At 43.4% G+C, this 16,373-nt stretch overlaps 1 protein-coding gene across 1 annotated transcript in view; it reads right to left on the reverse strand.

Moving 5' to 3' along the window:
- The window catches only part of Slc35d1 (solute carrier family 35 member D1), a 45,970-nt gene extending 33,020 nt beyond the window's left edge, over window positions 1-12,950 (reverse strand). The window contains exons 1-8 of the mRNA XM_006987189.4: window positions 12,742-12,950; window positions 12,115-12,148; window positions 11,921-12,007; window positions 11,159-11,226; window positions 9,228-9,299; window positions 8,382-8,450; window positions 5,968-6,070; window positions 2,382-2,474 (exon numbers count right to left, since the gene is read on the reverse strand). Coding sequence (XP_006987251.3) covers window positions 2,382-2,474; window positions 5,968-6,070; window positions 8,382-8,450; window positions 9,228-9,299; window positions 11,159-11,226; window positions 11,921-12,007; window positions 12,115-12,148; window positions 12,742-12,944 — 729 coding nt within the window. The 5' untranslated portion in view covers window positions 12,945-12,950. The remainder of the gene's footprint in view (window positions 1-2,381; window positions 2,475-5,967; window positions 6,071-8,381; window positions 8,451-9,227; window positions 9,300-11,158; window positions 11,227-11,920; window positions 12,008-12,114; window positions 12,149-12,741) is intronic.
- Window positions 12,951-16,373: the final 3,423 nt, after the last annotated feature.

The following is a 16,373-nucleotide window of genomic DNA, read 5'->3' on the forward strand; positions in this document are numbered from 1 at the left end:
TCTATTTGGGTTTCTTTCTTTCTGGTTATTTTTCCCCCTTGTTTTTGAGACAGGATTCCTGGCTGCCCTGGAACTGGCTCTACAGACCAGGCTGGCCTTGAACTCAGAGATTTACCTGCCTCTGCCTCCTGAATCCTGAGATTAAAGTGCTACTGAACTTTGAAATATGCACAAATTATATTATAACTTCTATACAAACTGTCATCATTTTGGAATGAAAACATACCTCCTTTGGCTAATAGTTCCAAGTAGCTACAAAATACTTGTCAACACCTGATGGAAATTGCATCTTCGTTAAGTTCTTAGTATACACAAACATGTTAATACTTACAGCTGTCTCAAGTACACATTGGCCTTGAGACTTGGAGCCATCTGTGCTGTCCTGAGGGACAGGTTATTAACTATTACACCTTTGTTCTAAATCTCAAGTAAAAGCTGCTTCAGCCAGAGTCTACTAGAAGGGGCAGATCTCTATAGACCATGGGCTTCAGAAGGAGTCTTATCTCCCAACAGCATGACCTTAGGCAAAATTTTTAATGTCCTGAACCTCTTCCCACATTAACAAAATAGGGATAACTTAAGCTTCCTACAGCTATTAAGAAAGCTAGATTATATTTCATGTAAGTGACCAGTACACAATAAAGATTCAGGAAATGTTAGTTTTTCATGCCATTTTCTTCAAAGTCACAGAATAATTATTTAACATCATTAGTCAAAGCAATAGTAATTTCTACTTTGAGGCCATGTTTAGGCTTGCTAGTAGTCAGGCCATAGTTCATTAAAACATCTATTCTTATATTTAGAATGACTTGAGATAGCTCTTTAAAAGATTAGTCTTGGGGCTAGAGAGATGGCTCAGAGGTTAAGAGCACTGGCTGGATGCTCTTCCAGAGGTCCTGAGTTCAATTCCCAGCAACAACATGGAGGTTCACAACCATAATGAGATCTGGTGCCCTCTTCTGGTGTGCAGGCATACATGCAGGCAGAACATAGTACAGATAATAAATAAAATCTTTTTAAAAAAAGGTTAGTCTTGAAAAAAAGAGCAAAACAAAAAGCTTCATACGTTGCCAAAATTCTGTCTCAGCTTCAAGAATTTTTGAGTAGTTTAATTTCAAAAGCTTCTGTTCAAGTTCTCATTAATACATGGTCTGCTGCCCTAAGAAAGCACAACCAACATATTTATTCTGAAGTTCAGGTTCGAGAGGCAGAGCCTTGGGGCAGATATCCCTGGCAGAATTTTGCATTTCTGTCTGGTTTGCAAAACTGTGTGCTTTCTAACAATATAATGCCAGTTGTTCTATAAATATGGGCATATTCTACAGAAAAATTCTCTAGGATTGATTTTGCTATTCTATTCTGGATTTAAGTAAATTTTTGCATCAAATTGGTAGACTACTATATAAATTGCTATTGATTTGGTCAAGGCACCATGCAATGCTGACCCCCTCCTAATGGTGATGGGGAGCCATGGTGGGATTTAAGCAAAGAAAATGCCTGTCAAAGAAACAGAACTCCAGAGTCTCCAAGAGTTTCAATACTTCAGAATTTTTTATTTTTCAGGGATAGTTTGCTTCCATTCCTCTTTTACAGATTAATAAAAATGTGAAAATTCCTCTGTCCAAGCCTCAGGGAATACATGAAAGAGAGCTGGATACATTCTAAGAGCCAGGGGGTGGGGAGGAGTGCTCTGAAGCACTTCTGGACACACTGCCATTGTGATGCTCAACACACAGCAGCTGTGGTCACACACACACATCTGCACATATATACCGGCCCTTCAACAACCCATCCTGGATGAGGGAGGAGTTCAAAAGGTCTCACCTCTTCTTCCTGAGTACCCACTGGCAGTTAACAGCTACAGAAGGAGGGCAGCAGTGTAGAAGTGTAGCCACAGGTAATTGCCCAATAAATAACCCCTGACCCATACTCCTGCAAGCACACCTAATTATTCTCAGTGGAACATGAACACACACACACACACACACACACACACACACACACACACACACACACACACACACAGCAGGAGGGGATCTTGTTTGAAAGAAGGGGTTAGGCAGGAGTGGGAGGGGATAATTGAGGATAAGGGGAAGGTGTATACGATCACAACACAGTATACATGTACAAAATCAATCAATCAACAGTGTTTTTAAGATAAACTTTTCTCTGTCCTGGCACAGAGACCTATTCTGAGCCATTTTAATATTTAAAATGTTTATGCCAAGAAGGCAGGTTAGCATGACATCAGCAGTCTAAGAATCTAAAGAGTAAATTCGCAGTTTGTGGTCACTTAATAAGCACATCTCTTTCCAACAACCCAAAAGTCTAACTTTTGATCATAAACAGTAAATAAATAACCCATAATTACGAAGTCCTACCTTTTGTGCATCTCCTGTGAAATATGCAATGGCCAGGGTAGGAAGAATCATGAACAGTGCATTGTAATAGAGCAGACCATACTTTCCCAGCTCCTAGGTAGTAAACAATTAGTTATTTCAGCTGGTTCTAGCAGATAAGTATATTTAAATATACATAGATTATTAGCACAATTACATATGCATATTATGCTAGATGGTTTTTAAAGTTAAAAAGTGTCTTAATTTAAATAAATCACATTCAAGTCTGAAATGCAGGCCCAGGTCTTTCTGTCCTAGGACTCAAGTTGACTGGCCCATGGTTATAAGCAGGCCTGAAGTTACAATTGTGATTTACTAAAACCAGTGTGCCGGGCGGTGGTGGCTCACGCCTTTAATCCCAGCACTTGGGAGGCAGAGCCAGGTGGATCTCTGTGAGTTCGAGGCCAGCCTGGGCTACCAAGTGAGCTCCAGGAAAGGCGCAAAGCTACGCAGAGAAACCCTGTCTCGAAAAACCAAAAAAAAAAAAAAACCAGTGTGATCATACTGGCCCTAGGTTAAACCAAATAGTGGATAAGTTGTAACTGCAAGTATCATCAGAAAGCTGTGCCTCCTTGTGTAGTACCTGGAAAAGATCAACAGTGAGAGACCACACAACCTTAGACAACAGGTGCCCAGGACCCAGAACGTGAACTAGCCTGGAACAGAGGATGTGCAGGATGCACAAACACAGATACACCAACCACGTAACTGACAAGTGACAAAACACAAATGCCCACACTCTTCATCGCTCCCTTCGCATTCTAATGATTTTAAATGTCATTCTCCCTTAGGACACTGCAAGTGTATCAGCTGTCACTACACAGTACAGGCTGGCCTTGAACTCACAAGTGTCTTGGTTCAGCCTCCTGAGTGCTCAGGTTACAATGCTGCTAACACACCCAGATTCCAAAGGTATTGTTTTGTTTTGTTTTGTTTTTTTGAGACAGAGTCTCATATATCTCAGGCTGATTTCTGTTGTGGGATATTTTGATTGCATTCTGACACTCTCAAGACTACCAAAAAAGTTTAGTTTGAATCAGAGGGCAAAGCTAGCTTTTAGCTGACTAAAATTAGCCATAGAGGTTTTGGAGGACTGAGGACATATAGAGAGATACAGGAAGTAATAGGGTGGGGCTTAGAAAGACTCCTGGCCTATTTGGATGGAGGAAGGAAAGAGAGAGGAGGCCACTGGTCACTTCTTATCACTTCTCTTATCATTCAGGTTCTTTCTCCGATATCTGACTCCCAAGTTTTTATTGATAAGGAATAATTAGATAAACACTTCAGGCTTCAAACTCACTATATAGCTAAGGACAAGGCTGAACACTTGACCCTTTTGTCTCCAATTCTAGAGTTCTGAGACTCAGGCTCATATGGTATAGGAATTAAATGAAGGGTTTCATGCATATTAGGCAAGCAATACTAAGCTACATTAGGAATGATAGTGCATGCCTTTAATTCCAGCATGTAAGAGGCCAAGACACACAGACCTCTGAGAGTTCAAAGCCAGACTATATAGCAAGTTCTAGACCAACCAGGGTTGCATAGTGAGACCATGTCTCAAAATTAATTAAGTAATTAAAAAACCCATCTCCAAAGAGATCAACTTAGCTATACCCTAGATCCATAGAGGTTTATTTGTTTGTTTTTGGTTTTTCAAGACAGGGTTTCTCTGTGTAGCCCTGGCTATCCTGGAACTCACTTTGTAGACCAAGCTGGCCTTGAACTCATAGAGATCCACCTGCCTCTGCCTCCTGAGAGCTGAGATTAAAGGTGCATGCCACCACTACCCAGAAGCTTTAGAGTTTTAATATAAGTCTAAAGCCATTTCTAAGTGTGGAACTGAAGAGCTCTCTTCTAAGACAAAAATACTCTGAAACCTTTATTTTGTCCTATGTTCTGGAATGTATTCTAGACTGTGTTGTCCAAAACAGTAGTCATTAGTCATATGAAGCTAATTCAATTACAATTATTACACAAAACCATTAATTTAGTTTCTCACCTCTACCAATCACTTTTCCCATTCCCAGAAGTCACGTCTCTAATGAGAGCAGAGACGATTTCCATCATCACAGAGGACTGCTGGGCAGCACGGCTTCAGAGAGCAGAAGCCGCCGGCTCACGGCAGTCCCGCCTTAGTATCTACTTTTAAAACAGCAAAGGAGCTAACGGTAAAATCGGGGTGAGGCAAAATTGCTATTCTCCTTCCTCTTTTTTAAAAAGGATGAAAAATGGTTGCTAGTAACTCCAACTAAAATGTAATCACACAGACACACAGACATCAAAGTAGGTAAGCTGAGGAGGAAAAGTAGGCATTTTACAGAAAGTGTTAGCCATAAATCTGTAGTGTCTTCAGTGGAGGAAAGAAAAAAAAGCTCTGAGGAAACCTGCAGGGACAGCAACATAATCTATACTCTTCTTTTCTGGGGAAAAGGCAAAATCCTGGCCAATGGGAAACCACCTCAAAACTAAAACAACCAGGAATCCACCAGGATCACCATTACTGAGTGGGACATTTGCTTTTGCTTGTCATCTGAGCTCCAGAAAGAACTGGAAGTAATTTTCAGAAATACTATACAGACAAGGAAGCAAGTGGATGAAGCCATCTTATGAGATAAAACATGAGCAGGAACACACATCGGTTACAAGCTTCAGTTATGAGATAAACATGTATCAGCTGCTCAGGAAAAAAGAGGGTGACATCTGAGATGAATATCGATGTGAGTCCTCACAAGGCTCATTACGAAATTAAGGACAAGCCCCTTCACTAAGAGCTCTACGACAGAGAAAGCTGAACTCCAGACAGCTGTTTTCTTCCAGTAACTTAACCTCACAATGCAGCAAACGAAAAAGGACTCAAATACTGAACGTGTCTATGTGTAAAGCAGACAGGCGCCAAGCAGACATTAGTGTGGAAAGCTCCCATGTGCGCACATGGCCAGTGGAAGACAAAAAGCTGAGTACACACCTGATGTCTGACCCAGGGATGCAGTGCTCTCTGAGAGCAAGCCCAGGGCTCCCCAGCATTTAAAGGCATCCAAGTTCCACAGCCTTTTCCAGGACTCACTTCCCTCACAACTGCCCCAACTTCCCTGTATTTCTTTTAGGTCCCTCACCCAGTCTTCTAGAACACAACCACAATCATGAAGACACTTTTCTCTGTGGACATTTCTTATTTCACCCACCTCATTCTAAGTCAATATTTACACACAATTTTCTTCTAGAAAAGCCAGCATTACAACCCAATTTAATTTAAAGAGATTTCAACATCTTTTTCCTTTTCTTTTTCTTTTTTTTTTTTTTCCAAGCTAGTGTTTTACTTTGTAGTTGGCCTATTATGCAGCCTAGGCAGGCTTTGAACATGGGGCTATCCACCTCCCTCAGAGATTACAGGCCTGAGCCACAGTGCCTGGCAAACACAAATTTATTACATTAGTATGAACACATATACACACTACCTTCAGAGAGCTCCTATGTCCTTCCCCAACCCTCCGAAGTATGGTTCTTTATCCCACACTTTCCCACCATCAGTGAGCATCCGATGGAGAAGCTGTAGAGTTCTACTTACTTTTGAATCTAACTTCTGCTTCACATATGCACCATTTGCTGCTGTCAGGACATCATTGATCAAAATAAAAACATATCCTTCCAGATCAAATGCCAAATCAGAGCTGTAGAACATAAGCAACACTTTAAGATCACCTTTAAAAATATGCAATTGATTTTAAACAGGTCTGGCCTAAAGTACTTGCAGCAACATGTCCACGTCCAGGCAGCTTTACGCATTTTACCAGCTACCAGCACTTCCTAAGGCCTGGCCACATTTGGCAATTTTATGAGAAACATCCGTGCTTACACATGTCACCACAAAGAGTCAATCATACAGCCAGCCAGCCATCATGGCACACATCTGTCATACCAGCACTTAGGAGGCTGTAGCAGAAGGGTCACGAGCTAAGGTGAGTGTGGGCTATGGTTTGAGCTCCAGGACAACCTGGACTACACAGTTAAGACCCTACCTCAGAACAAACAAATCTCTCTCTCTCTCCTCTCTCTCTCTCTCCCTCCCCCCCCCCAAACACACGTAATAAACATTTTGGTTCATTGTATACTGCTCTAAAGTCAAAGTCAGACAACAAGCAAGCAAGCATCATCACCCAATCAAAAAAGCAGAAGGCGTTGGTTTCAAAGACAGGAAGTCAAAGGATGGAGCTGTGAACAAGCCGTTTTTTTTTTGTTTTTTTTTTTCAAAGATTCATATCCAAGATAGGACTAACTTGTCACTGGGTAGAATTTCTGAGATATGGATGATAATTCTGATATCAAACCACAAAAGTATATAAGCAAGTCCTGAGAACTTAAGTGCTTAAATAACTGCTCAATGAAGTGACAAGGTGTAACTAGTGAGATCAAGAGAATCAAGTTCCTGCACTTTAGGAGAGTGATTCTCACAAGAACTCAGTAAATGTAAGCCATGAATGAAAATCTGACCGAGTCTACCTACCTGCAGTGTGTTCTGACACCCTCAAGTTCTCTGGCTCTGTAAAGACACTACATCCTCGTGGCTGAACTAGGAAAGGAAATCCTCGAGCTCACTGCAGCATCAGGCCAAAGTGAGATGCAAGGAGGCCCTGCTGCTCAGCACAATTTTGGCTCACTGACACCAAGGAAATACTTTAGAATACACAGAGTTCAGTGTGGCACCTCTAAGAAAGGTATGTGGAATTACTGAACTCGTTATTGCTAAAACGAGGCAAGGCAGTCAGAGGGGAAGGGACTCAGCTCCAAACTCCAGGAACCAGTGACACTGCCCTCTTTGTTTTTCCCCAAGAATGGAATTTCAGGGGCCAGCAAGATGGCTCACCTGGTATAGGCACTTGCCACCAACTCTGATAATCTGAGTCCTATTCCCGGGACCCACACAGTGGAAGGAAAGAACAGACTGCCACAAGTTGTCCTCTGACCTCCATACATGCACCCTGTGGCACCTGTACACACACCCAAAATAAATGTAATAAAACAATATGTTTCTAAAAAGAGTGGGATTCCACTTGGAGATTTAATGTAAGATCGAATTAGAGGTCGATACCCCCACTGCATACACTTACGCCACAGGCTATGATGAAAGCCTATCTAACGAGCCGAAGACGCACAATGGGCTCCCAAAGGGAAACAAGTTTGTAGCACAAGCAGATCTACCTACACACCCCGAGCTGGGGACCATGTCTAGAAGGCTCCGAGACACCCTTCCAATTTTCAGTCTCTAGGTATGTATGTATTTTCCCCATGCCTACCTACCTTCTTCCCTCCTGCTTGCCTACAAATGTATACAATATGTCATCTTCAAAGGAGGGTAATTCATGTTTGTCTCATCTTAAAAGTGTATCATTACCTTGCGCCTCCCTCTAGATATTTTAAAACTAAACCTTTAAAAAAATTGGAAAAGCTTCAGCAATGTAATAGACATTTGTGATACGTCCTTAGCAAGGCCAAACGAGGCAATGCTTCTATTCCTTTTCCACAAGGGAAAAAGATTCATTGCTCTTTGCCTCGTCTCACAGAAGGGCAGATATTACTTTCTTTAACAGCATACAAAGTGAAAGGATTCACATGATATAAAATCACAGACCTGATTTCACACAGAGTTGGTTTAGCCCTTGAGAGTTACAGAAGAGTTCCTTCTACTATAAAACAGAAACACCATATCCCTCAGAATTTAAAAGAATACATAAATGTGTCCATGCCCAATATACTGTGTGGCATGGGATGTGGTATGTGCTCTCAGCAAGTGGAAGACAATATCAAATCCTAAATTACATAAATTGACTTTAGGAATCCTCCAAATCTCCATTTCTCTAGCTTTGATCTAATATAGCCCAGAAGACTTAACACTGGAAGTCTTTTGAGTAATTTTCAGATGCTTAAGATTTAAATTAATAACTATTGATAATTAATAACAAGCTCTATAGGCCCACATCTTACCTGGCAGCTACAAATGCTCCGATAATCATTGCAAACACAGTCATCTTAATACCCCAGGAAAAAGTCTTCCTACAAAATAATTTAAAATATACACACATGTGACTTTATCCATGTAGACTCATTTTACATCAATGACAAAACAAAGGGAATGTTCTCCTCAAAAAACCCAAATACAATCACATTCTGAATATTTCCAAGAAATTAGGTATTTAAAAGATGGGGTAAAAACTCCTTTTGTTACAGAAATAACTATACCCAGTTCTCTCTTATTCATACCATTTGTTTATTATCACTGAGCTGGAATTTTCATGTCAAAGTTTCTTTTAAGTAGAAAAAGGTCACACACATTTGCAGTAAGAGTAGCCAAGACATGAACACTATTTAAAATCTATACCTAAGATTCTGACCTGGCTTTGCCCAATGGTAGCAACAGACAAAAGAATTCTAGATGGCATATCCCATGTTCGGGCAGTTTTCTAACTGAGGTCTGTAACCTTCCCAACTACATTAATTCTGATAGCAAGGTAATCAGCCTGTTTAAGCTTTCAAAACTTAAAGTAGAAGCAAGACAGATAATTTAATATTTCACATATCCTGGACATCTTTTCAAGGTGTTTAAAAGTATTTAAAGAATAAACATATGGGGCTGGAGAGATGGCTCTTGAGTTAAAATTCTTAGCACCCACATTAGGCTGCTCACAACTGCCTACAACTTCAGCAACTGAACACAACACTTTCACCTAGTCTCAAACAACCACACACAGGCAAATATCCACATAAACACATGCACATAAATAACAATGACAGTCTTATAAACAAGGACAATATATTACAAATAACGCTCACTTGAGTAGAGCTCCTTCAGCAAACATTGTAAACAGAATGGAGAACCGTCTCAGAACTGTAAACATGGGCAAGCTGGAAAAGAAAAGCAAGCAGGTGAAATAAAGCTTCAAAGTGTGTAATTGCAAACCACAATTCTACAAATCGGTAGTTTTAAACAATGCTAATCTCTGTATGCAAGTTCCATGCTGATTAACCTCATTTGCCTGGAGAAATATTTTTTATTTAAAAGCCTTTAAAACATTAACTACAAACTGGTAAAACCATGCATCTATTATCACAGGCTAATGATATATGCTTTTAAGTTTCACTCTGAAAATTATGCAAATAGCCTGACTCCAGCCACATTAGTCTTTAATATTTCTTTCTTTCTTCTTATTTCTTTCTTCCTCACTGGCCTAACTTCCCTTCTTACTCTCTAGACCACTAAGAAAAGGTCTATGAAAATCTTACCCATGAAACACTTGTTTTTATGGACATTCCTCTAAATTCTTAGAGCAGTTTGCTTTCATTAATCAAACATCCGGCCTCTTACAATGTAAGAATTTCTGAATATATTTCACTCTAAAATGCTTCCTTCTTGTCTGCCAATCAAAGGCAGAGTGTGAATGCATAGATGACAATGGATTGTTTAAAAAAAGCAAATTTTATATAAGCAGCACTTTGCTGTAGGCCTTTCCAAGTGGGTAATGAGATGGAAAAGGATTCCCTTTCCGTGACAAATCTGACTTCCTAGGAACTCTCCCCCGAGTTATTCTGGTCATTCTCTCAGGGTTCTTGGTTTAAAAAGAATCAGAAAGGAGAATACAAAAACTTCTTTGCCTCTGATCCTCATAGATCTCCATTTTGTTTTTGTGTTAAGATTTTATTTCTAATTTTACATACATATGTGTGGGTATGCGCATGCCCATGGTGTCTGAAGAGGCCAGAAGTGAGTGTTGGATCTCAAGTGGGCTGCCTGGTGTGAATGCTGGGAACTGAAGCCAGGTCCTCTGAAAGAGCAGCCAGTGTTCTGAACCACAGAGCCATCTCTCCAGCCCCCCCTCCATACTGTTCACAATCATTTACTATGTCAGGGCTTCATCTGGCTCATGTAGGTTTCTGCTAAACTGTTTCCCACTGTGTATTTAACACACACACACACACACACACACACACACACACACACACACACACACACACCACCGCAAAGTCAGAAGCCAAGAACTAGGAGGTAAGCGGGTACTGGGAAGCATTGCCATGGAGTACAACTACTACTCCTTTCTAAAAGTAAATGGCTCTCCAGTTACACAGTCAGGGTTGACGTAGTAATCATGCTTATGTCAAGATTCCATCAGACTTTAGCTGCTTTGTGTTAAAAGCAAACCTGTGGAAATTCTTATGTCCATCATCTGACTTGCTGTGTGGAACACACCTAAAACACAGTGTTTATGAACTAATACACAGTATTACAGAAGTAAAATCTTAAACCACACATGAGTGCAACATTCTGGAGGCTGAGGCAAGAGGAGTACCACAAGTTCAAGGCCAGTCTGGGTTACATGGTGTGTTCCAGGTCATCCATGGCTACAAAGTAAGACCCTACCTGGAATATATATATAAATAATAAAATCCTATAAGCCTGGCATAAATCTTTCACCACGGCAGTTCTGCAAAAATAAGAAAACCTACTGCACCCCCGACAATATTTAAAGAGTTCTAACATAATAGTGAGAAGGCAAACAAAACAAAATTCATCCCTTAGCTTCAAATAAACAACTTTGAAACCAAAACTTGGGTCCAATCTTCATTATTTGACAGTGGGAGCTTCCTGGTGTTTTTGTTGTCAACCATCCCCCCCCACCCCCCACACATCAATCATGACACAGTAATATGACATGGGTGTTTAATATTACATTATTTTAACCCCACTAGAAAAATAAAGTTATCCATACTTCAGTTTCTTTGTGCTGAACAGTCCGGTGATTTGGTTCCCAAAATATAGTAGAGGTAGTGGAAAGGTCTGGAAAAGCGAAAAGAGTAACAAATCTCAGTGAGACAGGCCGTGACAGCAAAGTCCTTTCAAACAGAAACAGCTCTGTTTATGTAGTCAAATTCTTTCCACTTGAAACGTAAGATCAGCTCTCATGAACAGTGTTGACCCCCGTGAAACACCCAAACAACATTAACTATCCTCTGATACACAACACTGCTGACAGAAAGGGGGAGAAGGGGGTGGCAGGAAGAAAGGACACAGAAATATAAACATGATCAACCACGTGAGGCAGAAACATCACTTGCTTGAAAATATGATACTGTGTGAGCCTGAGACTCCCATGTCCACAGAACGAGAGGAAGCATTTAGTCCTCACATGGAGGCTCACAGAAGCATTGGGAAGAATATGAAAACATCCCTCCTCTGGGGAAAAAAAGCAATAATAACAGAGGCGCATCATGGCTAAAGTGGACAGGTCTGTTACCAGAACCTCCTTAATCAAAGCAGAAGGATTTTCTATCTTCATTCTCAAGAGATGCTGGCACTTCTCTGGCATGCACTGTTTGTTACCTGTATTCTTTAGCTCTGCTGTCTGCCCTGGTGGAGAGGGGATGGGGCTAGACTGCGGTTTTAAATACACAAGGCGCTGATTTTTTTTCCTTAAGCCACAGAATGGCTCCTTTTTATAAAAATAAAGTATTCCTTCTTTCTCACTTTTTACCTTTCGAGGTACATTTCTGTCAAAGTCAGGAAACTTCACTACCCTGAGTGCCTTTCCCACCCAGAGAACTGCTACCGTGGCCACCATCTGCAAACAGAGAACACACACAGATGCACTGTTCTGCATATAAAGACACACACACATAAGTTCTGAAAACACAGACCACGGAATGCCCAAGATTCCTTCCAACTAACCTGGCCAAGTCCAACACATAGCGAGGACGGAAATCTACAAAAAAAAAAAAAGGGTAAAGAAAAGGAAAGGGGTGAAAACGGCCAGAAAGCCCTCAAGGTAGAGTGATTTCAACTTCCACGCTGACAACCTTAAAATGCATTTTGATTCAACCCACACCGATGCCTGCCCCTCATCCAAAAATAAAGTCTTCGATTTTTGTAGCCTCGGGCGGCCACTTGTCTCATCTTGTCCCATTTTACACTTTGCCTCGGCGTCCTGCAGCTGATATTTTTTTCCAGAAAGTTAAGGCGGAGATCCCTCGCCAACGGTTTTAAATCTTTTAAATGAATCTGGGGGTGGGAAACACACACACACACCCCACAAACTTCTGCCCCGGAGTCCCCGTGACAGTGGCGACGGCGGGCGCGTGGGCGTGCAGCCACGCTGGTCCCCAGGTTGTCAGCCGCGCGGGTCGCCGGTCCTTGGACCCGGGCCTCGCTGTGTCCCACCCCCGCCTACTCCCGTCCCCAGCCCCCAGCCCCCAGCCCGCCGCCGCCCCAGGGAGCGCGGCAAGCCGAGGGGCATCCCCGGGTGGGCTCGAACCCCCGTCCCCGCCCGCCGCCGCCGCCGCCCGCCAGCCCGGCCACCTGTAGTTGGTGAGCACGCTCTTGTTGACCACCACGATGAGGAAGGAGCTCACGCCGTAGAAGCCGGCGGCCAGCAGCTTCAGGAAGACCGTCAGCGTTTCGGCCGGCGCCATCCCCAGCTCCTCCTCATCTCTGTGTGTGGAGGATTTCGCGGGGGCTTCTCCTTTAACCGGAGCATGCTGACGTCTGTGGACTTCCGCCATGGCGGCGGCGGTGGCGGCGGCGGCGGCGGCGGCGCGGGCCTGGGAGCTCGCCCGGCGGCCGGGCGGCGGGGGTCTGGGCCTGGCGGTGCGGGGCGCGGAGGAGGAGCGCGGGCCCGGCGGTGCGGGGGCGCGGGCCTCGGAGGGGCGCGGGCTGCGGGGCGCGGGCCTGGCGGTGCGGGGCGCGGACCCTGAGAGCCGGGGCTCCTCGGTGCGGGCCTAGCGTGGCGGCGGAGGCTCCCGGGGGGACCCGGCGGCTCGCGGCAGGACTGCGCGGGTTGTGCTGGCCACACAGCTTCCCCGCACTGCCGCTGCCGCCCGTCCCCGCCCAGGGGTTGGGACACTGGGGTTCACACCCTCGGGGACTTTGCCCTGGCATGGTGCCTCCCGGGGTCAGGGAAGGGCCGCGCTTGGCTTCGGCGGCGGGGCTGGTGCTGCAGAGGAGCTGGGAGCCGGCAGGAGTCGGGCAGGGACTCCGGGAGCCGCCGGGACACCAACCCGGGGACCACTGAGCCGGGGCGGCTGGGCACAGTGCTGCGCGCCTGCGCACGAGTGTGCGCTGGGTGTCGTCGTCCCCCCCCCCCCCCCCGTCACCCCCCTTCCCCGCTGCGGGGAGCAAAAGCGGCTGTGCGGGAGCCGCGGCTGTGGGCCCCGGAGGTCCCTCTGCTCTCTTTTAACGCGTGAAGTGATGCCCTGTTGCATTCTCAGTTCTCTGGAATGCGCTTTTTGGTCTCTCCTGCAGGGGGTCGAAGTTCACAAAAAAAATATCAAATGTGGTTCAACGGTAAACAAAGATTTCATTCTGCAGAACCTGAGACTCCTCGCACTTCTGAACACAGAACCCTTCTTTGCAGATAAAGGAGGGAATTCTTTTTTGTTTGTTTGTTTGTTTGTTTGAGTTGATCTATCCAGAAAAGGCATGGGTAGGTGGTAGGGGAAGTATCGAAATAAGCCACTGGTGGACTGGTTAAGGGGGGAAAAAAAAGAATGAAAGAAAGAAGAGAAAAAAGAAAAAAAGAAAAGCAAGGTGCTTGGAGCCTAAAAAGTTTGTTCCGGTTCAAGGACTCTGAAACATTTTCTGTGCTCTTAGGCCGATTAGATGCTCTCTCTGCACCTCCTTCTGTAAATCCAGTACTGTTTTTTTCACAGGGTACCATCACAAAAACCAAAGAATAAGCAAGGAAATTGCATTCCTACTTTTAGTGATTAGAAAGGAAAGTTTTTTAATTATCTCCCCAAATTCTCTATCGTTTTAAGTTTCTTTCTTTTTTTTTTTTTTTAACTGTGGTAAAAACTACATTTTATCATTTTAATCCTCGGGTGTGCAATCCTTGGGTATGCAACCATCACCAGGCACCCTCCCCAGAACATTCACCATCTCAGTAATCAACCAAGTAATCCTTTCCCATTCTCCACCCTCTGCATCAAAACCAAATAACCAGCGTTCTGCTGTCAGTCTCTGAATCTGACTGTTTGTGTACCTCATACATGAGCAATGACACAGTGTTTTCCCTTTCATGACTGGCTTATGCCAGTTACATAATATGTTCAAGGTGCGTCTACACTGTAACATGTGCCAGAACTGGAAATGCTGGCAGCCAGGGTGGTGCTCTTAACTATTGGCAACAGTTTCTGCCCACACCCCCAGAGACCGAGCTCTTTCCCTTTCCTGAGCTGTTACCAAATCTACAATGTAGTTCATGCCCCTCTTCACTTCCATTTTTTTTTTAACAACCTTCCCTTGTCTCTAGAAGTATTACTTTTCCTTCTGTATTTGGGCAAAATGTTCCCTGTTTTCAGGTAGCCTGTCTGATTCTAAGATGGTGCCTTCACCATCACTGCTCCCAGTAGGTGAAAAACTGTCAAGATGAGTGAATGCTAAGTGAAGGCTATTGTCTACAGCATTATCACATTCCCGAAGACAGAACCTTTATGACCTAGTCATCTCCTAAAGGCCTGACTTCCTGATTCGGTCACATTGGCAGTTATTTCCACATATTGCAGTGATCCAAACGAAAATAAATCTGAAATTATGGAGCTAGGCAACAATGTTTGTCTCTGCCCAATCATATTTACAAAAATTAGCAAATATTTATTAAGGCCTATCACAGGCCAAGGTCTGACCTGGGTTTTCTCACTACTGGTCATGCCGAGGCTACCATGGGTCTTCTATAAAATGCCGTGGTGTCCAAGGTCTCACTTGGTGCTCAGGGAAGTAAAATGTGGCCATAGTCAAGGAAGCTTCTCTCCTACAGCATGTGTAATTAGAATTTGGGTAACTTTTGGTATTGTAAGTACTAAGACCTATTTCTTAACCTTGGTAATATTAGCTACAGAACTACATATAGGGATTTGTATATTATTTTGTGCAGTAATCTCTTCGTGCTGAAATATGTGAAGTTAGAATTGTAAAGGTTACATTGAGTACTTTGATTGAGACACCAATCTTCTCTATTTTGAAAGATAAATTTGTCAGTTGATAATTTTAGACCTCTCTGGGTTGAATTACTACCAGAAAAATCTTTGTAATTGTTGCTGTTTAAAATTTATTTCTATTCACGTGTATGCACGTGTTTTGTGTGTATGAGCCCACGGAGCTGGAGTTATAAGTAGTTGTGAACCCCCTGATGTGCATCCTAGAAACCAAAATACAGTCCTCTGCAAATGCAACAAGTGTTCTTAACAGATGGACTGTCTCCCCAGCCCCAGATCTCTGTAGTTAAATCACTTTTTAAAATGAAAACATTGCTGTCAGCCATGCTGTTTTTCCATCAAAGAAGACCAATTCCATATTTTTTTAAGTGTAACTCACTTGTTTTCCCCACACTTCCTCCTTTCCTTGGCTCTTACTATCTTTAGGCCTCTTTTGTAAAAAAAAATAAATAAATAAATAAAAATGATTCGTTTTTTATGCGTATGAGTGCATGCCTGGTGCCCTGGGAGGCCAGAGAAGGGCACTGGGTCCCCTGAGACTGGAGTTACAGATGGTTGTGAGTCACTATGTGGGTTCTGGAAATCAAACTCAAATTCTCCAAAAGAGCACCAAGTGCTCCTAAGCTTGAGGCATCTCTCCAATCCCATTTTAGTTCTTTTCCCCATCTATCTACCAGTTTCTTGTTTTGCTGCAAGCCCACGTCAGTGACCTGCTGGAACAGCCTACCTTAGAATCGGGAAACAAACTTCATACAGATTTGCTGTTTGAACAACACTTTTAAAATTCAGAGCACCACAGAGCACGCACAAGGAAAGTATGGCACTTCTTGTGCTCTGCGCTTGCCTCATTAGGCTGGAAGGAGTGACTTTAATGGCTCCCAATGGGGGACCTGGAACTAGGCAGGGTAAAACCTCCCCTATCAACAGGAAAGCCTGGGAGGGCATGTCAGCCCCTGGGGTCCCTAGCCTGATGTGACCGTGCTGATGTTTGGCCCAAGT

Source organism: Peromyscus maniculatus, chromosome 2 (assembly GCF_049852395.1).
Source record: "Peromyscus maniculatus bairdii isolate BWxNUB_F1_BW_parent chromosome 2, HU_Pman_BW_mat_3.1, whole genome shotgun sequence".
Lineage (NCBI taxonomy): Eukaryota > Metazoa > Chordata > Mammalia > Rodentia > Cricetidae > Peromyscus > Peromyscus maniculatus.